Source organism: Borostomias antarcticus, assembly GCF_949987555.1.
Source record: "Borostomias antarcticus genome assembly, chromosome: 2".
Taxonomy (NCBI): domain Eukaryota; kingdom Metazoa; phylum Chordata; class Actinopteri; order Stomiiformes; family Stomiidae; genus Borostomias; species Borostomias antarcticus.
In genome coordinates, this window is record NC_140235.1 from 9324337 (window position 1) to 9348399 (window position 24063).

At 48.4% G+C, this 24063-nt stretch overlaps 1 protein-coding gene across 7 annotated transcripts in view; it reads right to left on the minus strand.

Annotated features, from left to right (window-relative positions):
- Positions 1-2646: 2646 nt before the first annotated feature.
- The window catches only part of klc1b (kinesin light chain 1b), a 32165-nt gene continuing 10748 nt past the window's right edge, over positions 2647-24063 (minus strand). The window contains exons 2-16 of one of the 7 annotated variants that reach the window (XM_084457344.1): positions 23377-23644; positions 22862-23092; positions 20889-20967; positions 20433-20661; positions 19704-19791; positions 18496-18597; positions 16217-16390; positions 15230-15329; positions 13741-13793; positions 13522-13589; positions 13192-13300; positions 12491-12643; positions 6379-6503; positions 3574-3631; positions 2647-3196 (exon numbers count right to left, since the gene is read on the minus strand). In XM_084457344.1, the coding sequence (XP_084313470.1) occupies positions 3119-3196; positions 3574-3631; positions 6379-6503; positions 12491-12643; positions 13192-13300; positions 13522-13589; positions 13741-13793; positions 15230-15329; positions 16217-16390; positions 18496-18597; positions 19704-19791; positions 20433-20661; positions 20889-20967; positions 22862-23092; positions 23377-23625 (1896 nt within the window). In that variant the 5' untranslated portion in view covers positions 23626-23644 and the 3' untranslated portion in view covers positions 2647-3118. Of the gene's footprint in view, positions 3197-3573; positions 3632-6378; positions 9277-9594; positions 10819-10851; positions 12647-13191; positions 13301-13521; positions 13590-13740; positions 13794-15229; positions 15330-16216; positions 16391-18495; positions 18598-19703; positions 19792-20432; positions 20662-20888; positions 20971-22861; positions 23093-23376; positions 23645-24063 lie in introns of those variants that run through there. The other 6 variants (XM_084457342.1, XM_084457343.1, XM_084457341.1 and 3 more) reach the window with 6 other exon arrangements.

Consider the following 24063-nt stretch of genomic DNA (forward strand, 5'->3'; position numbering starts at 1 on the left):
GCGTCATTGATACCTTTGACTGCGCATGTGTTTTTTTTTCCAAAGATGGCGCGGTTCAATAGGGCTTCACTCTTTCGAGCAGTCAGTGAATGGAGTGACCCTATCCAGTTCTATTAATACATCCATGGGCTAGACTCATTCCCAGTGCTGCCGTTTCCGGTATCTTACCGCTTGAGATGAAGCAACAACACTGCTACCTTCTGGCTGAAAGTATGGAATTACATTTATTGTGGATTTTTGTGCGTGGCTGTAAGCCAGCGCACCTAGGATAGCAAATGTCTTGGTAGTCGTCCCTCCCTGGCTTACTCCCTGGCTGCCTCCGTCCCGTTGTTGACTTGCAGTTCTATGTTGCTACCACAAGAGGCAGATAGACTGCATTTACCGTTTTCGGCCACGGGAGGGCAGCAACAGGCTTAGATAGACTGTGTTCCTTGTTCAGTTTCAGCAATTCAATGAGTATTTGAGTTAGGCTATTTAGTTTATTATAGTATAGACCTAATATGACGCGAGGGGGCGGAGTCTTGCCACCACTTCACTGTCCACGCCACGGAACCCACAAATCAGCCCCTGTGAGGGCTAGAGAAACACGGTCTTCACCGGTGGGGGCAAGTGGGTAGCCCGGAGAGAGGTACACTGTCCACGACCAGCTGTGAGTCTCGCGGAGACGGGCGGAGTCTCGCCATCACGCCACTATCCACGCCAAGGATCCCACAACTCAGCCCCTGAGTGGGCTAGAGACCCACGGTCTTCGCCAGTGAGTGCAAGGAGATTGCCCAGAGGTCACTGTACTGCGCTCAATCAGCTCTGACCCAAGTGGGTGGAGTCTCGCCACCACGCCACTATCCATGCCATGAACTCCATAACTCAGCCCCTGAGTGGGCTAGAGACACACGGTTTTCACCAGTGGGTGTATGGAGATTGCCTGGAAGTAACTGCACTACACCCGAACCGCTCTGACGCTAGGGGGTGGAGTCTCGCCACCATGCCATGGACCCCATGGCCAATGGGCCTAGGATATAGACAATTAACTACCGGTGGAATGGTGGTGGAGCATCCATTGGGGACCCACTGTAGGTCCGGTAGCCTTGTGTTATCTGGGTTGATCCCTTACCTTTGTCCAGAAACAGAAGTTAAACCAATTGCAGCAAAATAGCTTACGTTACAGGAATCATCAGTGTAACTGCTTTAGCCACTGACCGCTACCATTAATGTTATGGAAACTGCTGCTAGTTGTTGTGAGATCATGAGCTAACTGGCTATCTCGCTCTTATTGTGCAGAATTAGCATTGGAACTGATGTGTCCAGGCGACAAGACCTATCTTAAATTATCGGACATTATCAATTCAGTTATTTCAGTGGCATGACTAGCTTCCGTCCTACCAGTCCTGAACAGAAACAAGCCAGCCACACACAAGTCAGGCTGGACCTGGCCTGGTTTTCTACTGAGACCTATACCTTCATGACTGAGACCAATTTACACCATCAAAGTCTTACTGGATGCGAGTGTAACTCTTGAGTAGTCTGTGACACTACGTTCTGGAGAATGGTTCCAATCTGGAGTATTGTTTCAGGGTTTTCTTCACAGTCATCAACCTTGTCCTTGCACCATACGCTTCCATGGCCCAGGTCATTTGCCATTGCCATCTTTTTCCCCCCGATAATGTACCAAACATGTCAAACACAGTGGTGGGGGGCGGGGGAGGGGCTGTGTTTTTACATCTAAAATAATCTTCACAACAATTTAATTTGAGTTCTGGATCTATTACAACCATGTGTCTTGATCCTGTGTATGTGTGGCTATATGCAGTTTACTAATGAATATGATATACACATTGCATGCCAATAGACAGGAAAATGCTGTTTATTTTCTTGACAAGAGGCAAATACAGTACAACCTGTATGAACAAACTAATCAGATAAGATAATAAACTGAACCTCACTACACCCAGCAGACCCACGCATGGCTTTACTAACGAGAAGAGTCATTTCACACAATCGTACAACTGTCATCTGTGCACAAACCCTGATTCTGGAAACAGTATAGAAAGAGCAGCCCACCACTGTTCTAATATTGAATAAAAAACTAGAATGAGGAAAAGAGACATACTGTGGAAGAATAAAATAAATCTCTCAGCATATGAATCAAATAACATTCCAGTTGATTTTTGTAACATATCCGTTGACCAAAAAGACCCATACAACAGTTGTGCAAAATTACCATATATACATTTATAAATGCACTGTATCATACAAAGTCACACCATTGTAAACAGCTTATCAAGAGAATGTATGTGCACATATTATTGACACCGATTCTGTCAACATCATCCTGAATGGAGTCATGAACTCAATGACCTTTCCAGCTGCTACTGTAGTTTAGTTTCTACAGAGCTCCACGTGGCACCATGGGGTGGCAGAAATGTGCCTGACCTTCCTTAATCAAGTTCAAAAGAAACCAAAGTTTAGATTTTGTGATTATATTTCCAGTTGGAGAAAACATTCTACCCCATTTTCCAAAGCTTTACACAAACACCTCGTTCCCAGAGAAATCTCAACAGGCAAATATGAAATAAACAAACTTAAAACTATTTGTAAAAAGGAAGGGTTGTCAAGTTTGTCACAAAATAAGTACATTTTTTCACAAAGTTAATTCCATTTGGGGAAAGCTTTAAAGCAAACTGTCTTTTTTTTTTTTTACAAACTGCATTATTAAAACAATAACTAGAGATGGCACAGAAGGACAGTAGGCTTATGCACAAACAAAAACACTTAAGAGGGACGCGTCCTACTTTTACAAGAAAGCAGAGTGATGGCAACAAAAGACTCAATTTGTAACTAAACCATGTAGACAACCACTGTCATTAAACACAGGACAGGAGAGGCGCTATGAGGTACGACACCTTCTTCCTGTCCTCAAGAGGTGTTGAGGTGTTTGATCCAGAAACGTGGACCACTGAGGCGGGCGGGGGGGATCTTTGGGCCGCAGGCTCTCGTGGGCTGACGGCAGCATGGCTGGCTATGTCATCTTTGGGCCGGTGGTTTCTTCCAGCTGAACAGAGGTGTCTTGGTGGACTGTACACTGTGGGGTGGGTGGGGTGGGGGGGGACGTACTCAGCCCTCAGTTCCCGCTGCGGTACAGATCCACCGTGCTGGAGCTCAGACCCCGGCTCTCCTTCAGCCTGCTGCCTCCGCGGGCCTGGGAGAGGGACAGGGAGAGGGACATGGAGGAGAGGGACAGGGAGGAGAGGGACAGGGAGGAGAGGGACAGGGAGGAGAGGGACAGGGAGGAGAGGGACAGGGAGGAGAGGGACAGGGAGAGGGACAGGGAGGAGAGGGACAGGGAGGAGAGGGACAGGGAGGAGAGGGACAGGGAGGAGAGGGACAGGGAGAGGGACAGGGAGGAGAGGGACAGGGAGGAGAGGGACAGGGAGAGGAACATGGAGGAGAGATGACGCCAGAGAGGGAACGAGTGACCAGAAAGCGCAGGAGGGTGTAAAGAGATGTGCTCAGTATTCATTTATCATATGACATTTATATTATATAAATACTACAACTGGTTCATGGGGCTCTCACCTGGAATGGGTCGTCGCTGGTCTTATTTAAGTAGTTCAGGGAGGCAGCTCTCTTCATGCTGTTGGACAGGGCACACTTATGATGTCAGTGTTGGATGACTAACATGATCATTAACAGCCGTGTAGCGTTGAGCCTGTGTGAGTATTCTGAGTCTTGAAGGGGTCGTGTGCTATTTCGGACATTTGGCCCTATATGTGGTCTGTCTACCATGAACCTGAAACATAGAGACCTTAATTTCACTGATCATTCCAGTACTGAGCTGGCTGCAGTTTTTATGCAGGCTCTCACTGGGCTACAATGGAAGTCAATGGGGCACCCAAAATGCATTGGAAAAACTATGATAAATCAGCTTTTCCGAGACAGGAAGCACAGGGTGTAATCTTACTGGTCTTAATATGCTCTCCTGTGAAATGTAGCGCAATCCGAATAATTGTACATGTTTGGCATGGCTTGGACATAAGCATTCCCCTGACACTTGTTTTCACTGCTCCCACAGAGGACTGTGTCCTCCTAAAATATTTGGATTGCTATACATTGCACAGGAGAGAATACTTAGACTGGTAAGATTACACCCTGTGCTTCCGGTCTCGGTAAAGCACATTTATCATAGTTTTTCAACCTATTTACGGGTGCCTCATTGACTTCCATTGTAGCCCAGTGAGAGCCTGCAGAAAAACGGCAGCTACCTTAGCTCAATACTGGAATGATCAGTAAGATGATGGTCTCTATGTTTCAGGCTCATGGTATGACATAACCCGCAGACCATGTCATCCAGGACTGTACGATATATCGGATACCCAACGGAATGCGTGGCCTGATGGTCGTGGATGACGAAACGGTGACGTGGCTTCTTGAGGTGTGCCTGGATATATAGCCTGGGTGACCCCCTCACACAGGCTTGGGGTGGTAAAAAGATAGCCCCTCGGCCCCGAGCCTGGAGGGAGAGGACGTACCAACTCACCCAAACGATGAAGGCGGCGGCTCATGATAGACAGACCACAAATAGGGCTAAATCCAAAATGGCACACTAACCCTTTAATGTGGTACCGGCTATACTCTATAAATTAGCATTGTACAGTCTGTACTGTACAAGTTAGCATGGTACAGTCTGTCTATAAGTTAGCATGGTACAGTCTATAGTATACTGTAAGTCTTAGCGTGGTACAGTCTGTAGTATAAGTCTTAGCAGGGTACAGTCTGTAGTATAAGTCTTAGCATGGTACAGTCTGTAGTATAAGTCTTAGCATGGTACAGTCTGTAGTATAAGTCTTAGCGTGGTACAGTCTGTAGTATAAGTCTCAGCATGGGACAGTCTGTAGTATAAGTCTTAGCATGGTACAGTCTGTAGTAGTCTTTAGTATAAGTCTTAGCATGGTACAGTCTGTAGTATAAGTCTTAGCATGGTACAGTCTGTAGTATAAGTCTCAGCATGGGACAGTCTGTAGTATAAGTCTTAGCATGGTACAGTCTGTAGTAGTCTTTAGTATAAGTCTTAGCATGGTACAGTCTGTAGTAGTCTTTAGTATAAGTCTTGGCATGGTACAGTCTGTAGTATAAGTCTCAGCATGGGACAGTCTGTAGTATAAGTCAGGGCCGACCCTAGGATTCTGGTGGCCCTAAGCAAGATTTTTTTTGGTGGCCCCCCAAAACACTCCCAGCGCAACCACCAAACTAAACGCATGCGCCCTGGGCCAGGACAGCTGGGTCGAAGAAGGAACTGTTCATCTCTTCGTGGTTCTAGGTTCCACTAGGCACACACTGTCCAAAACTATCCTGTCTCGAAGTTACACTTTGCGTCATGTGACTGTGAAACCAAACCACAATCAGCCTACAACGCTCATTTAGATACGATACCACACGGATTATCGGGTGTCGCCGTGGAAACTCATCACTTTACAAGACTCAGTCCCGTGAATCTCGCCGTGAGACGAGTGAAATAATTTTAACTGAACACAACTTCTAGGTAGTGAAGATCTTCAAGTCGGTCCTTTGACAGGGTAAAAGCTGCCAATCGTCCCTCTGTGTAATTCGAGATGTCCCCTATACACCTGTGACTGAAGATCTTTTCGTTTTATTGCATATTAAATAAGAATGACCGTTTTAGGATAAGGGATACATGACATAATGTAACAATATAAAAAAAAAAGAGAAAAAAAAGATTTTTTTTTTTCCTCCTGTGATGTGGCCCCCCCTAGTGGTTGTGGCCCTAAGCGACTGCTTATATTGCTTATAGCAGCGGCCGGCCCTGGTATAAGTCTCAGCATGGTACAGTGTGTAGTGTAAGTCATGGTACAGTGTGTAGTGTAAGTCATGGTACAGTGTGTAGTGTAAGTCATGGTAGTGTGTAGTGTAAGTCATGGTCCAGTGTGTAGTGCAAGTCATGGTACAGTGTGTAGTGTTAGTCATGGTCCAGTGTGTAGTGTAAGTCATGGTAGTGTGTAGTGCAAGTCATGGTCCAGTGTGTAGTGCAAGTCATGGTCCAGTGTGTAGTGTAAGTCATGGTCCAGTGTGTAGTGTAAGTCATGGTAGTGTGTAGTGTAAGTCATGGTAGTGTGTAGTGTAAGTCATGGTCCAGTGTGTAGTGTAAGTCATGGTCCAGTGTGTAGTGTAAGTCATGGTAGTGTGTAGTGCAAGTCATGGTCCAGTGTGTAGTGTAAGTCATGGTCCAGTGTGTAGTGTAAGTCATGGTAGTGTGTAGTGCAAGTCATGGTCCAGTGTGTAGTGCAAGTCATGGTCCAGTGTGTAGTGTAAGTCATGGTAGTGTGTAGTGTAAGTCATGGTAGTGTTATCTGGTGAGTCTCCCACCTGGTGCTGCGTGGTTCCGGGGGTCCGCTGCCCTGGAGTTTCTTCACCAGCAGCTCGCTGCTCCGGCGCAGCACGTCTCTGAGCTTTCCCAGAGAGCCACTACGCTGCAGGGCACCGCTGCCGTCCTGGAGGACACACACACACACACACCTCAGTCGTCTATGTGCTTCCCCCAGAGAGCCGCTACGCTGCAGGGCACCGCTGCCATCCTGGAGGACACACACACACACCTCAGTCTGGACATTTATTCACTGCATATGGTAGAAACACACATTACACACAAACACACACACAGTGCACCGCACCCCACCATGTAAGCATGTGTGTCGTCTCTATGTGGGGAGATTGGTGGACATCTAGAGGTGGAGTGTTTCAGAGGGGCAGAACGGGCATGTAGACCAGTGGGCTTCCTAAGCTAAAGTAACGGTCATCCACCCATCCATCCATGCATACCTTTCATTGCGCTCTTGAGCTGACCGGTGATACGTGGTTCTTCTTTTATTTCCCTCTTGACACCTGTAGCCATTTACTTTGACACTGGTGGTCAGGCCTATAGACTGTAGTAAGCCCACTAGGGGGCAGTACACACATGCAAGCACGATTAGTAGACCTCATGGCATAGACCTCATGGCATGCAAGTTTCCTTTGCAGAGAGAAGGCAGGCTTCACAAATGAAAAACTTTTTTTTATTTGAGAATACCAACAAGTGTTGATACAACAATCATCACAATGCAGTATGGTAAATATAATATGCAGTCCTACTTTTAAGCCTAAGATAGTGCTTATAGAGCTAGCCATGTGTTATTTTGGCTTGAGGAAACTGGAGTCACAATATAGATTTCAATAACAGACAGCTCAATAAATAATCAGCATTCCACTAAACACAGTATTTTCAGAATTATGTGATGAACATTTCCATTCCCCTCCCTCTTCGTCAGAAGAGGTTAGAAGACCTTACCCCCCCTAACCCTAAACGTTCTAATGGAGAGGAATGACAAATCAATGTGATATAGCATTTTAAAAGCCTGATAACGAATGCTCTTTTCAAATCCATAAATATAATTACACGTATGCCATAATATTGAAACAATATTACAATCAGTTAGTTCAACGCATGAGATACTAACCTTGAGGAAAGCGTTCTCATAGGTTTGGTGTTTAAATAGCTACTAGCTATGACCATGTTGACCTGTGATAAACCGTGTTTGGAAGGCAACATACTCCATTAAGCTTCGTGTTCAAAATACAGTATTTTTGGCCACTATCGGCCTTGAGCCATCAAAACACACAAATACACACAAATACTACAATTATGACATCTGTGCTACAGCACAACTACCTAGTCTATTCTACCTCCACACCAACATGTCGTTCAAAGGCAGTGTAGTCATGAAGTCATCATCAGTCACCATGAAGCCCCTGAAGTCCCCCTGTTTATGTTCATTTAGGACCCCCGTTAATTATTACCTCAGTAACAACTATTCTTCCTGGGTCCTCTGTCAGCAAAGCACAGCAACAGGACTGTCGGGTGTTGCATTACGTGATGGCTCTAACTTATAACTCCCTTTGACTACTTGCCGATACCGAATTGCATTCCCTTTTTGAAATGTCAACCTGTGCTCTGTAAACAAATACGTCGTGAACGCCTTGCCCCAAAAGGAGAGCAGTCTTACCAGGGACTCCAGGGAAATAATGGGACATTTCTCTTATAAGTGCAGCCAGGTGAAGGTGACAGTTTGCCTTTTTGCTTTTGAGAAGGGCATGTTTGTTGCAGTCATCCAGACAGGAAGTTAGGAAACTGCTATAATGATGTTGGCTTAATTTGTCCATAAAATACACAGCAAGCATTAACGAAAGGCATGTAAACAGAACAAAGTCATACAAAATTAAACTGAATAGTAAAATAGATATAAAAACAAAAACAAGTGTTTGAATCCATAATACACCTCACTCAAACAATTATGATAGTAATTTAACATGTAACAAGTCAAAAGCATGTAATACTATGCAGTACCTCTTCAACTGCTCAATTCTTTGATCTCAGGCATTAGAATGCATTTCAAGTGACAAAATGAACATTAAGGTACTGTACTAGCAAACAGACTTTTCAAGATTAAGATACTCTGGCTAAACACAGGCACCACGTTTGTCAGTTGTCGTTACGTTCAACTGTAGTTAAGCCATGTCATTTAGGCTAGTCACAAACATTTAGGCTAGTCACAAATGTTCACCTGCTGATAACTTCCTTGTGTGTGTGTGTGTGCGCGTGCGCACGCTTCTGAAGCCAGCGACACCAATACAAATACATACTGAGACCAATGCAAAGCAACTGTGAACCACCTGAACAGTTGTACTGCAGCAACTTTCCCAAAGCAACCCTGCTTTGCTTTGTTCCCACGACCCAGTACACTTATGACTGCTTCAGTCACGTCAAAGATTATTACACACTACATCTTTATATGTAAAAATTACAAATGGGTGTTAAAGACAGAGAGAAAGAGGAGGTGCTTTTTCAGAGGTGTTACAGACATGAGACATGGTGTTGTCAAAACAAGGCAAAGAGGAGAGAGAGATGTCCGTGACAAAGGGAGGAGAGAGGAGCGCCACAAGGCCAGGGAGGTAAAGGGACAGAGGGCGAAGAGAGAGAGAGAGAGGACGCCAGGGCCGGAGGGAGGAGAAGAGACCAGGGGAGAGACCAGACGTCCTGACAGCTGACAGCGGGGTGGGGGGGTGGGTGACAATGAGGAGTGGTCTCCCGGAGCGAGGAGTGGTAGAGGAGGAGGAGGCTGTCGCTTTGGTTTGGTGGGAGAGAGAAGGCCAGAGGGAACGACAAACGCATCCTTTACTATTGTGTTGGGAAGGAGAGAAGGATGGAGGAATAATCTCGATGGCTTAGGCCTGATGAAGAGAGAGAGAGAGAGAGAGAGAGAGAAAAACAGACACAAAAACAGCATGATTACAACCTCTAGGACAGGGCATCTGACAAACCGTAATTCCTTTCCCTTGTGTACCTTGAAATTCTAGACCCCTGGATCTACAACGCAGACCGCCTTATTACAGCCCCACAGCTGTGTTGTCTGCCCATAAACTGCATCAGATGCTTGGAACGATGCTGTACCAGCAGATCTGGTGGGTGACGCAGTGGGCGCAGTCACTGTGACTCAGCTGTTCATCCCCCCCCCCCTCCCTCCCTCCCTCCCTCCCTCCCTCCCGGTCTCTCTATGGGCGCTGGCCTCAGGGTGATCTTGGCAGCCGGCACCTAGCCAGAGACTGTGCACTGCGGACCACAGGCATCAGCGGCGGCTACAGGAGGGAGGCTCTCTGGCAGGAGGGAGGCTCTCTGGCTCTGTCCAGAGAGATCTACCGGTCGAATATAGGCTACGTGTCTGCTTCGATATCCATTACGTCTCTCTCCCTCCGTCTCCTTAATGCAGCAGAGAAGCTAGGCTCTGCAGAGGGAATGACTGCACAGCCTCTGAAACAGGAGCCTAGGCCTGACACAGTAACAGCTTAGCCTAAACCACACACTTCTACACTAGCTTAGCCTAAACCACACACTTCTACACTAGCATTAAGGAATAGCTTGTCTAGCGTCTGCGATATCAAACCTCTCTCTCCTGGATGACTAACTGACGGTCTAGCCTGTTTTCTGACACTAAAGGCCCCGCCCGGCCCAACCCCCACAGCTTTGGTAGACTGGAGGATCAAGAGGAGTACAGTCCACTGAACGAAGAGGGGAAATTTGATTGATAGGCTGATTGGTTGCCATGGCAAGAGGTTAGTGGCACAGACAGACAGGAAAGGGACAGTGTTGGGACGTGCAGACTGCTGGACAAGGCAATATGGCATCTAGCCTTACGTCACGTTAAATCATGCTTCAACAGGCACAAAAACTCTTCCACAAAAACAAACAAAAATAGCAACAACACAACCACGTCTACCATGCTAGCCTTTCTACGGTGGATCACCACTACCCTGAAAGGTAGACGATGACTGCTGTCTACCGTATATCTGATTGACAAGGCCAGGCCAAGTAAGGGGATAAGTTGTGTATGCTGAAATACTACTTCCAATGAGCATACGGGTCTATGTCACTGATATTACACTGTAGCCTATCGGTGCGTTCACGTCTTAACCCACACAGACGGAGGTCAACCAAAATCAAGTTCAGACACGGGAGTATGATGTCAGAATGCATTTGCATGTCATATTTCCTTCTAAATTTGGCGTGCTGGTGCAGCACAACGGCGTCATACAGTAAAGATAAGTTGTGTATTTACCACTGGCAATAGATGCATAGACGGACGGATGGATGAATGGATGGATGGATATGTTTCATATTGTATCTTAAGTTCTCTGGGTGATTGGGAAGACCTCTAGAGGTATGATCTTAACGAGCATGTCGTCTAGAAAGCACATGAATCTGAACGGATGTGTCTCCTCGGTCGTCTTCATGTGATCACAGGCGCCAACTATCCATTCTCTCCCGGTATGCACCTTGAAGAGAGACCGGCCCGTAACTGAGGTAAACATGGCCTTTAAAACGCACATGACAAATCTGGGTGAAACCTTATGATAATATATTACAGTATACCGTGTAGTAACACACACGGATGGTAGAGCTCTATAACCCATTCTGGTTGAACCTCTTAAAAGTGTTGGTGGTGATTGTTCTTGGTAGCGGCACGGCGTGTTAATAGGCAAGGCAGTGCGTCTCAGACCAGGTGAACACGCTGAACATGGCCGGCCGCGGGCGTGAGTGCGTTAAGGGTTGAGCCTCGCGGGCTGGCTAAGCACATGCATGTTGGGAGTGCGAGTGGGAGGTGTGGAGGGAGGGGCTAGCAGTGAGGAGGGATGGGGTGGATGCACTAGTGTAGACACAGAGAGAGAGAGGGAGGGAGGAGGCACAGGCTCAGACTGGAGATCTCTGGCAGGGGCAGCCATACCGGGTGGTGGTACAGGTAGTTGTAGCCTAACCTTGTACATGTACCTCAGGGCAGCCATACTGGGTGGTTGTAGTTGTAGCCTAACCTTGTACCTCAGGGCAGACTCCGTAGCGGCCTAGTCACAGCCAATCAACGGGCTCCCCCTCTACTCAGAGCACCAGCCCGTGTCCAGAGTGGACTAGAAACCGCCATCGGCTGCTGTGAGTTAGTGAGAGACCCTCCTTCCTCGCAGAGAGAGAGGAGGGGGGCCGTCTCGCTGCCGGGCAGTAATGACTCCATCTCCCTGGGCCCTAGCCAGGGGGAGTGGCCACACTAACAAGCCAGTAAAACAAATGTCGGCTCCTGGCTTAACTGCCTCGAGGACAAGCAGACGTATATGCTAACAGGGCTCGGTTCAGCTGAATGATGGGGTCTCTAGTCCATTCCCCGGATGCTCCAGACTGAGCCTGTGCCATTCAATTCTCTTCTCTTAACAAGCAACATGGAACGGCCATCAGGCATTGGAGCAGGATGCCGCGACATCATTCACACAGCACTGGTAAACAAACAAACAAACAACAGCCAGTAGCAAACAGAGGTTACGCGACACGAGTGTGCCAGGACGCTCAATCAGCTATAGACTTTCCAAGTTGGATTCCCACTTTGGCGGCACTTTGGGGGGGGGGGCAGTGATGCAGAGAGCTGGTGGAGTGGGTTCAGATACAATGCTGGGTTAGCCTTGAAAACTGATTTTCCCAGCAGCCCTGTTTTGCCTTCACTGGTCATTCAGTCAGAGCTAGCTTAAAGCTGCATGAGATAACTTGGCACTTTGGTGGCCCCTGGTCGAGAATAAAAACCGCAGTACACTAGCAGTATACTAGCAATACACTAGCAGTACACTTGCAGCGCACTAGCAGCGCACTAGCAGCGCACTAGCAGTGCACTAGCAGCGCACTAGCAGCGCACTAGCAGTACACTAGCACACACAATGATTTTTTGGGTCTTGCTAAGGCCAATTCATAAACTATCAGAAAAAAATTAAAAAGTTCTCATGCAGCTTTAAGGGCAGCGCACCACCCTGGAGCAGAGGATGTGTTCTCCCTCCAGTGCGGCAGCTCTGTCCCCCCGCCCTGTCCCTCTCTAAGGCCGCGGGCTCTGAGGTCTGTGGGTAGTGGATCTGTACTCACCCCGTTCCAGTCCACGCTCATACTCACTTCCTCGCCCGTCTCAGAGCCGCTCTCGTACTTGACGCTGGACAGGCTGTCTCTGCTCCGCCGCCTGTCCCCGTCACCGTCCTTCAGGATCTCCACCACACGTGTCCCGTGGATGGGATCCACGCCCTGCTGGACACGCAGGCACGCACACGCACGCACGCGCACACACACAGGCACGCACGCGCACACAGGTACATGCACGCACACATACAGACACACACGCACGCACACACACAGACACACACACACACACGTTAGAATCATCACAACAACCCCTCTAAAATGTCATGTATCTAAATGCGTGGTCAGTCTAGCAGAGCGGAGGCGTTACAGTGGCCGTGGTGGTGTTATGGTGGCGTTTTCTCCCCGTCTCTGGAGACTCGTGGGGAGAATGAACAGTTAGATGGGTGTGGTGTTAGGGAGGGGGACGGTGTGGCTCTAGACGAGACTACTTGCTAGAAATTAACAACTTACTGTGTTGCTCTGGATCCAAAGCAAGCCAGAGAGAGCAGAAAACAACATGAGATTCACTGCCCTAACAAGCATTCCACACTGCAACACACTAACGACTCCGTCATGAAAGCCAATAATAACTGTAGGTTAATGGACAATCACAAGTACAAGATGAGCTCTACATCATGGTGAAGCAGTGTGTGTGTGTGTGTGTGTCTGACCTGCTTGCGGGACCTCATGGCACACTCCTCCAGGGTCTCGGCCGCCTCCAGCTTGCCCTGCCGGCGGTACAGAGCTCCAAGATTACGCAGCGTGGTGTTCACTGTGGGGCTACACACACACACACACACACACGCACACACACACAAACGTTATACTGTACATGATACTGGCCCAGGCAGGTGCCATAGTGACAATCAGCAAACTAGGTGTCATTTATGACTAATCACACACTGGCCTATTATCCAGCTACTGAAATACACCATCTCTCCTTGTCAGCGTCAAACAGGGCCTTGAGTGTTGACTCAGCGGAGTCCCAGGGCCAGGCTCACCTGTTGACTTTGCAGGCCTTGTACCAGCCTCCGTACTCTCCGTAGGGGGTGTTGTCTCTGTGCTTGCCCTGGAAGTAAATAAGACAAGCCAGAGGAAGAGGGAGAGGGAGGGGTGAGGACCTTTAGAGCCAGAACACCTGCATTCCTGCCTGCGCACAGCTATTCTAGAGCTCCTCCCACCACGGCCCCATGTACACAAATCAGCTGACAGGCGCTCACCTTGCTCATCTCCTCACGCTCCTCAGCGTGCATCCAGATGGGCTTGTTCTCCGCTGCAGACAAATCAAATCAAACTTTATTCATATAAAGTATACGCAAAGGCCACACAATGTGCTTTACAGAGAGAAAGGAGGAGGGAAGGGGGGTGCACACCGATCCGACGTTCTTCCCTGACCTCTCTTCACCAAGATGATCAAGGCAGAGAGACAGGGGAGGTGTTCTGTACATAGAGCTGCCACAGCCAAAGACGCATGCTCAAGAGGGAACAATTTCTACTCTATAGATGGATCACTCTTCCAAACTTGTAGTGTGGTTTGAGACCATTATTTCTGCACCTCTTGTCTGGTCAACGTCTAAGATTCTTCAAGTATAGGACAGACTATTCTAAATGAAGGGTATACAACTTTTCCATACTATTATATTATAGTGTTCAGAATCAGAGTGAAGGCACCACCCGAGGCAATAGCTTTAATAGAGTGAATATTTGAAAAACAAAACATTCCCTCAAAACAACCAACTAGACAATCCCCATGGGGTAACAGTGTATTAGAGACAAATCATTTACAGTCATTAAGCATGCATTAATTAGTATAACTCATAAAATATGCATTTGACACAAACCCACCATGTTAATTGTGTGTAATATAATATTGTACAAAAGCTAATCCACCTCTTCTCTAAATATTTAACATAAATGGTGTTTAATTTTCCTGATTTGCCAGTGCTGAGCCTGGGTGCTCTAGAAGATATAATCTTATGTTTACACCAATCAGTAAGGCATTTGTTATATATATATAAAAATATATAAAATAGATCAATATATCACATCCTAAAATAGCTTTACTGTTGCTGTGCTCCAACAGGCAAAGAAAGTTATCTCCCTAGATACAATAAATTCAGTAGAAAAAGGCATTAAGGCAGTTTCTAAAGCCCCCAAAGCTCCGTCAGATTCACTGCAGTCCTTCATGCAGAGGCTCAGGTTTCTGTACCAATGCGACGTTTTAAAAGTAGGAGGTCTGATCCCTGGAGGGAGACCATTAACGAGCTGCGTTTACCCTGCAGGAATAACAGCCAGAGGAAAACATATCTTAAAACGAGAGAAAAAAATACTTTATTTCTTCAGATTGTCTGTTGAAAAAGTCCTGCGTCCCTCATGCCCCCTCCTGTGACTGCGGGCAGACTGCCTGGCACTCTGCTCAGAACACTGTCCACTTTTTAACCCTGTGTCCGTCACTGGCCCTGCTCACTGGCACAAGACAATCGGGGAAACACAGAACATGTCCAATGTTAGGAAGTGATCATCTGTTTTGGAGTGTCTGGTAAATACTTTACATATGGGCTGGGCCCCGCTAAAAGGCGCAAAAATCGCTCATGCCCTCAGAAACACCCCCACCGTATGGGTCTGCTTAGCACAGAGCCTCTCTCATTATGAAGGCTTCCCATCCACAGAGCCTCTCTCAGTACCGCATGGACCATTATGAAGGCTTACCATCCACAGATCCAAACTCTTTCTCGTGGGCCCGGGTCAGAATCTCTTTGTACAGAATCTCAGCCTCCTTGTACTTCCCCTGTTTGAGGAAGCAGGACGCCTGGGGGAAGAGAAGGCTCTCGTCAGTGTTGTGTTAAACAAGGCTGCTTGCTGTCGCATCGTGTTCCCGGTTTGAGCAAGTCTGAACCATCCTCATTATTTCTCCTGTGTGTGTGTGCGTGCGTGCGTGCGTGTGTGTGTTACCACTGTAATTTCCATTGGGTCATTTCTCAGCCCCTCAATCATGAGTCAGACTGAAGATAACTGGGCGTTCGAGCTAGGAGACGCAGCGTTAGTAAATAGAGAGAGCTCTGATGGCCTTGTGCTTCACTGGATGGAGATGACGCATTTCTTAATGGAGATGAAACATTGCTCACTGCTTGTGAAGACGTATTCAATCAGCTGTACGACTGTTGGCATGCAAAAACAATGGAAAGGCCTTGAGAACCACTCTCCATGCGCTACTCCAACTGAATTGGATTTTGATATGCTTTTCATAAGCGCTTTGCATAACATTCAAATCACTTGAAAATTGAACTGTGCCCATTGAACAGACCAATGCCTTTCATAAGTATTGCCAAGCTGAAATTTCACTTCAAGGTGAAGCTTTTGACTCAAACGATGCACGACCACGCACATAAACACATTCTAACTGCTCCACATAGTTTACCTACCCAAGTGAGGCGGTGCTGAACTTACAACACTCACACAAAGCACCCTCTCTCCAAACAGAGTTTTCATGACCAACAAGTCACCCTCCGACTTCTGTTTTGTAAACACCCCCCCTCTCTCCACCGCGCACACACCCACCCACCCACCCACCCACCCACACACACCCACACCCCCACCCACACCCACACCCACACCCACACCCACACACCCACACCCACACCCACAACAGAGCGAGGCCGCTCCCCAGCGAGCTGGCCAGCCCAGAGGAGGCCTCACCAGGTTGTTCTTGGTCTTGGCCACGTTGGGGTCGTCGGGGCCCAGCCGGCTCTCGTAGATCTCCAGGGCGCGGCAGTAGTAGTACTCCACCTCCTCGTACTTGCCCTGGTTCTGGCACAGCAGGGCCAGGTTATTCAGCTGCTTGGCCACGTCCGGGTGGTCCTTTCCCAGTACCTGAGAGGGACGGACACACACGTACACACGCACAAACACACACACACAGTCGGTTTATACAACAGCCAGTTCCAACCGCGCATTGTGATTGGCCAAGAGGCATTCAGAGCCGTCCCAATAACCACAACCACAATATACCAACGGGTAAATCACTCCGCTTTGATACATTGTGGTTGCCTACAGGAACGGTAAACAAAGTAGAACAATTTCAGACTGCGGAGGGCTGAAAGCAATGCGATTTAGCAAAACTCAACACTACAAGCCCATATTTTTCCCAAAAATATTTTACAACAGCAGTGCAGTGCTGTTGTAGAAAAGCAATAACACACTCAAGGTTGTGCTTCATCGTGGTTATTGGCACATCTGTGCAGGGCATTAAAGGACTATGCTCGTTTTTGACAACCTGGACCTTATTTACGACATATTATAAGAAGTTTGACTCACCCAGATCACTTTTGTGTTGTTCGGAGGCCTGTAGAAGAAATTTAAAATCCAGCGCGAGCCAGTATATCCATGTAATGGCGGCGCACGGGGCATAGGGAATGCAGCTTCTCAAAATCCATTTTCGGCCGCTAAACGGTTGTTTTCATCAATCACATTGCATGAATCGACAGTTGATATTCCTCTACGCGAGCCATTCTTTCGGTTTTCAAATACGTGGTCTGTAGCCACTGTAATATGATCTTTACAAGCCTCTCCCCCACTTGCTCCAGCACGCATGCGCACAGGCCAGCGCGCAGCCTGCTATTCTCAGGCTCACATTCTCTGCGCTACGATCGTAGTTGGTGCCGAGAATATTGTCGTCGTCATTCGTCAGCAACAATCCGATCGTAGCGCAGAGAATGTGAGGGAGCATAGCCAGTGTAAAGATCATATTACAGTGGCTACAGACCACGTATTTGAAAACCGAAAGAATGGCTCGCGTAGAGGAATATCAACTGTCGATTCATGCAATGTGATTGATGAAAACAACCGTTTAGCGGCCGAAAATGGATTTTTAGAAACTGCATTCCCTTTGCCCCGTGCGCCGCCATTACATGGATATACTGGCTCGCGCTGGATTTTAAATTTCTTCTACAGGCCTCCGAACAACACAAAAGTGATCTGGGTGAGTCAAACTTCTTATAATATGTCGTAAATAAGGTCCAGGTTGTCAAAAACGAGCATAGTCCTTTAAAGCTCTCCCTCTTGTGTGTTACTGTTTAAATAAGCCGTATACCCACTTCTTCATCCATGGACACAGCATACCCACTTCTCTAACCACCACTAATGTAAAAACTCAAACATTTCTGCAATGTAGCCATTAGAGTATATCTCACTTCTTTAGTCACCACTACAACCCTGAATGAGGATGCTGCTTCACCCCAGGAAGAGTCAGAATCTAATACCCTCCGGATGGATGGGAGAGCCTGCTGCTCCCAGGGCGTGGGGCGTCTATCTGGCCAGCCTGCTCCGCCCCCCGGCTTCTTCTCCTCGCCCGCTACCATCCTCCGTTAGCGACCACGCTCAATGAGACCCCATTGTTCCCTCAGACGCCGGCGCCCTCCCGCCGGGATCTTCACGGACGCATGGAGATCATTTAACCCTTTCCCCTCTCCCTTTTGCAGTAACCGGTGTTGCAAATTAATACTAATTACTACGCCAAATTAGTTAATCCAGCATGGGTTTCAATGTGGGCGAGGGCCAGGGGGGGAGGGCCAGGGGGGGTACTCGGGGTGCACGTGGACATGCTGAGTGAGGGGATGTGGTGAAGGTTGGGGTGGCGGCTGGATGACGGCTCTTCTTTGTCCTGGCCCCACAGTGGTGGAATGAACTGCCAGGACAGCAGAGTCATTCACCGCAGGCTCAAAACTCACCTCTTCAAGAAGTACTACCAGGATCCTCCCTCTTAAGCACCTACTGTATTGAATTTTTTGTTCGCTACTCTTGCACTTTGGTTTGAGCACTAGATTATGCTCTTAGTCACTTGTTTAGAAAGGAGATGCATTTGTGAGTTCTGGCGAGTAGTAGTACACTGACTTCCTACGTTTAATGCAATTATTCGAAGTCTCTTTAGATAAAAGCGTCTGCTAAATGACTAATGTAGTGTCCGGGGTGTGGCCTACCTTCTCTCGGATCTCCAGAGCCCTCTTGCACAGCGGCTCTGCCTCCTTGTACTTGCCTCTCTTCCCATACAGCACAGCCAGGTTGTTCAGTGTGGCAGCAACCTGGAGCACAGCAACACACACACACACACACACACACGCGCGCGCACGCGCACACACACACAACTGAGTAAAACTTCCCTGTTTATCACAGACCATTTATCTTCAAAATGTTTTGATGTCAAAAAGGACATTTTTGCTCTACTGCCAATTTATGTCGCAATTTATTCATTTGAACATATTGATTTCTGTCAATGTTAGGTGATGTGTCACGACCATAAAACTAGCCTCCCATCTAGCACACAGAACAAGCCCTTTAAAAGCAGCGAGTCTCCAGGGGCTAGTGTGACAGACGGCTGGAGCCTGCATGGTGTTTCATTAGTCTGAGGGACCAGGTAGCATGGAGGAGAGGAGGGAGGAGAGGAGTTGAGGAGGGAGGAGAGGAGGAGGGGGGTGAGGAGAGGAGGCGAGGAGGAAAGTAGGACTGTGGGAGGCAGGAGAGGAGGACGGAGGGAGGGAGGAGAGGAGTAGAGAGGAGAAGGGAGAGGAGAGGAGGTAGGAGATGAGGAGAGAAGGGGAGGAGGGAGGAGAGGAGGGGAGGAGAGAGAAGAAGAGAGGAAAGGAGGGGAGAGGAAGGGGTAGGAGAGGAGGAGAGATAAAAGTGTTGTGTGTGTGTGTGTGTGTGTGTGTGGAGGGGGGGGGGGTTCAGGACATAGCCATGGAATCTGTACTATGAACTCTCTACTTTAATTGCCTCACTTCAAGCTAAATATGGCCAATCCCTCCGCAAACAGACCCCATTACCGATCCATCCACTGGGGTCATGAAAAGACATCAAATCAAACACTGGTAAGATGTTTTCCTACAGGCTTCTGATAGTGTTTGTAATTGCGATAGCTCTGGCTACATCACTGACGGATATTATTGAGCTGCTATTGATTGATCATGCGTCAGAGAAATCCATACCCTGGACAGAGGACTAAACCCTTATAGCATCCATGTGTGTGACGGTAAATAAAGGAAGCTCTATGTTATTGCCTCATAAACCAACGGGCGATGGTGAGCTAGCTAATCTCCATTCTCAGGGAGAACGGGGGTGTGTGTGTGGGCAGTGGTGGTAGCGGTGGTGGGGCGGTTGCTGTGGAAACGGCAGCCCCCCCTTCACTCACGGCGGGGTGGTCCTTGCCGAGTGTTTTCTCCCGGATGGACAGGGCGTCGTTGAGCAGGTGGGCGGCCTCCTTGTATTTGTTCTGATCCCTACAGAGGTGGACGCACAGAGTCTGACGTTCAGGTCGGACCTCACACAACATAAACAAGCATTAGGCCTGATTCATAGTCTACGTAAACAACGCAAGCTACGTTGTGAACGCAAGCTCCAACATGACTCGAGAGCTTGCGTTCTGCGTTTTGTTTTGTGGAAACGCAAGGAATTGCACTATTGCTTGCGTCAAGTGACAAATTTCGGCATGACACAACGAGATCTTGCGTGGCCTTGCGAAGCTTGCGTTGCTTGCGCTTATGTAGTTTGCGTCGACTATGAATCCGGCCTTAGAATTACGGTTGCAAATTTCCAGGAATGTGCACAAACTTCCCATAGGAATTAATAAGAATGTATGGGAATCAATGGGAAGTAACAGAAATAAACTGGAAAAAAATGAATTCCAGTAAATTTCCAGTTTATTCCCGTTCCCAATTCCCATTGTTTGTGAAAAGTTGGTGGCTGAAAGCATAAACATAGCTTATTAACACAGCTTATTAACACCTTCTCTGTAATGTGTGGGGGGGTAGCTCTGTACTAATGTGCAGAGGAACAAAAGCTCAGATGGGGGGGGTCAAGAGGCTAAAAACACAGCATGGCCCAGGGGTCACGAGCCCAGATCAAAGGCTCTGGTCCTGACCTGTAGACGAGGGCCAGGATGTTGAGCATGGTGGCCACGTCGGGGTGGTCGTGTCCGGAGGTCTTCTCCAGGTCCTCCAGCGCCTGCTTGCAGAGGGGCACGGCCACCTCGTAGCGGCCCTGCGAGGCGTACTGAATCACCAGGTTGTGGAGGGTCCTCAGGCGCGCTGGGATCTCGTACCCACCCTGCTGGGCCGCCGCCACCGCCGCGCTGTTGTGTTGGTGCTGCACTGTGGGGCGGAGGTCAGGGCAGAGAGGGCAAAGGTCATCCCTGGGTGGGGGGGGGGACTGGGACCGGCTGCATGTCCTTGGTGAGCAACATGGGGTGAATCAATTACATGGCCTTTTGTGACACGGAAATAGAAGGACACATTGCGAACCAATTTCTACGGTGTTGTCTGTAGAAGTAATGTGGTGGGGTGGAGGGGGGGGGGGTTGAGGACAGCGGAGGTCTTACTGCCTTGGCCATGCTCCTCTTCATCGTTGGGGAAGAGGTCGTCCAGAGAGTCCTTGGGGGCTTCTCCGTCCTTCTCCTCCTGCTGACAGACCACACAGCCTCCCATTAGACCACACAGCCTCCCATTAGACCACACAGCCTCCCATTAGACCACACAGCCTCCCATTAGACCACACAGCCTCCCATTAGACCACACAGCCTCCCATTAGACCACACAGCCTCCCATTAGACCACACAGCCTCCCATTAGACCACACAGCCTCCCATTAGACCACACAGCCTCCCATTAGACCACACAGCCTCCCATTAGACCACACAGCCTCCCATTAGACCACACAGCCTCCCATTAGACCACCAACACAGCGCCCCGGGACAGCCATGACAAATCAGCCTGTTAAGCAGCTAATGACAGTGACATTCAGAGAGATAATACTCTGCATGACAATCTGTGTGACGGGCGTATCCCATCGGATCTTATGCTGTGTTCACACCGGGCACTAATTTTACCGGCCGCGCGGCGAGTTTACATAGAAAGTCAAATACAATTCACACGAACTGGGCGGCGGGCGGCACGAATCAGGTGAACCCGGCGGCGCGGTGGCCAGGATTCGCCACGCGGCGACATTCGCCATTGGATCCCACGGCGAGATTGGGGCGAACTGGGCGGCGCAAATTTTCTCACCGCGCCCGGTGTGAACGCAGTATTAGACGTCGCACCGTGACAGGCTGGTGGAATGCATCATGCAAATTGTTCTAAGCAGCTGTCAGGGTTCTGGTACCGCTGTGTTTAGACTAGTCTTTTGGTCATTTCTAAACTCTTCAATAGGAACCAGGTAGAACTTCACAGGACTTTAATCCATTTATCCCTTCGCCATTCTCAAGAGGAACGCATGATCTTTCCATCTTTACAAATAAAAGATCTTTCCTTGTTTCGACAACTGTAAAAGCATGAACTAGATGAGTTGAATTTAAAATAAAATAAAAAAAACATCTGCTTTTTGAGGTCCTCTCGGGGACATCAGAGACTGTCCCGTATTTGGGCCTATCGAATGGTGTTTTCCCCTCACAGATCCTCCTGTTAAAGACCTTCAAATGGAGAGGCTGACGGTAAACAAGCCCTGTGGTCCCGCAGGGGTGCGCCTGGACCCGGCGCTGCTGACTGAGAGACAGAGTCAGGGGACAGAGGGATCCATACCAAACACTCGATCAATGGAGGCCCTGACTGACCCATTCCAGGAAGATCACTTCCTCTTCCATGTACGGATATAGCGGTTGTGTTCACTCATTCCAATTTCAGGTTTCCTCTCTGCTTTTCACCGCGCTCCAGACCAGAGCTAATATTAGTAAAACAATCCATTTCTAGTCTAAATGAATGAATTAACCTTAATTACATTTCCTCATGCGGCTACTCTGTGCTAGCATATCATTCTGTTTGACAAGTCACTGTTTCTTGAGTTTCAACCCCAAAGCTAACCAATAAACAACTAAACCAATCGATTAGCCTTAATGACCCATTTGCCCAAATGCATTGCATTCCCGAAGGCAAAGAGAAATGACTGCCCACCGCACAAAACCTCTAAATGGATCCTGCTACAGTGAAGATTTACAATCCCAGCACAAAAGCAAGCACATATACTTGCATGAGTACAGTATTGATGAAGTGAAATTCGCAATCATCAAAAAATGTAAGAGTATGGGAGGGGGGAGAAAAACTGATATGAAACTGTGTTTAATTGGCTCTGCTGAAATCACGCGTGCGCTTTTGATGAATTAACACGTTCTAAAAGAGAGCTACTCACAGTGGGGGACACGTCCTCGTGTGTGTGTGCGCGCGCGTATGTGCTCAGGTACTGGGTTCAGTGTAACTCACGGTGGGGGAGACATCTTCGTGCGTGTGTGTGTGTGTGTGTGTATGTGTGTGTGTGTGCGCGCGCGCACGTGCGTCATCAGGTACCGGGGGTCGGCGTAACTCACGGTGGGGGAGGCGTCGTCGTCGTACTTCTTCAGCTGGTTCATGAACTCCAGGTGCTTCTTCTCCTCCTCCAGCTGCGCCACGCTCTGCTCGCTCTTCTGCAGCTTCTGCTGGGTGTTGGCCAGCTCGTCACGCAGCCACTGGTTCTCCTGGCACAGCCGCCGCACCTGTGCCCGCAGCTTCTGCTTCTCCGACTCCACCGCGTTCAGGTGGTTGGACAGGGCCATCATCACCTGGACACACGGGGAGGAGACCAGACGGTCCAGATCAGAGACTGGGCATCTCAGAGCTGCTCTGAGATGGGGTATGGGAACAGCAGTGAGCAGGAAGGAACCGACTGTGAGGACTGCTTAGCTGCAGGGTCTGGGGTGAATCACCATCATCCCCACCGTTCCCAGCCTAATATAGAAGGAGGAAGTTTCTGCAGACCAGAAACACCATCTGAAAAGCTGACGTTAGGGACTTTAGGCCGGCTCACCAAGACCTCTCCACCCCCCTCCTGTCCTCTGGGTCTCACCTGAGCTTCCCCCAGGCCCAGCTCGATCATCTCCACAGACTTCCTCAGCAGGTTGGACTTCTCGTGCACCAGGTTGGCCTCCTCATCCTTCTTCAGGCACTTGATGGTCTCAAGCAGGCTGTGCAGGATGGAGTTGTGCTCGTTCTTCAGGGCCTCCAGGCCCTGGATCACCAGCTTGGTGTTGGAGATGATCTCCTCCTGGGACAGCTTCTCCAGCTTCTCTTCCCGCGGATACATCATCGTGGACATCTTCTACCTTTAGGGGGACCTGTACATGCACGTGCACGTTAGAGATGCAATGGTATGAACATTTCATATCACGATATAGTGACCAAAATGATCACGGTTATCAGTACTGTCGAGGTATTATAAAATGTGCTGAAATTTTTCTAAAACTACTGATACACACACACACACACACAATTTAACCAAGCTTTATATTGAAAACCACAAGTAAATTAGCAGCACTATGCACTTGTTGTTTGCATAAACATTAAATAATGCGTCTTGGAGACTGTTGCTGGTTGATGCTAGACAGTAGGCATTACAGTGAGTTTTACAGGTGTGAAGCGTTGCAGTAGCGCTGCTGTTCACACCAATAGTGCATTTCTCCACATTTCTACTCCACTACACTTTGAATTTAGAGCTTAACTGTTGTAATATCATGGATAAGCCTAGAGACAAAAG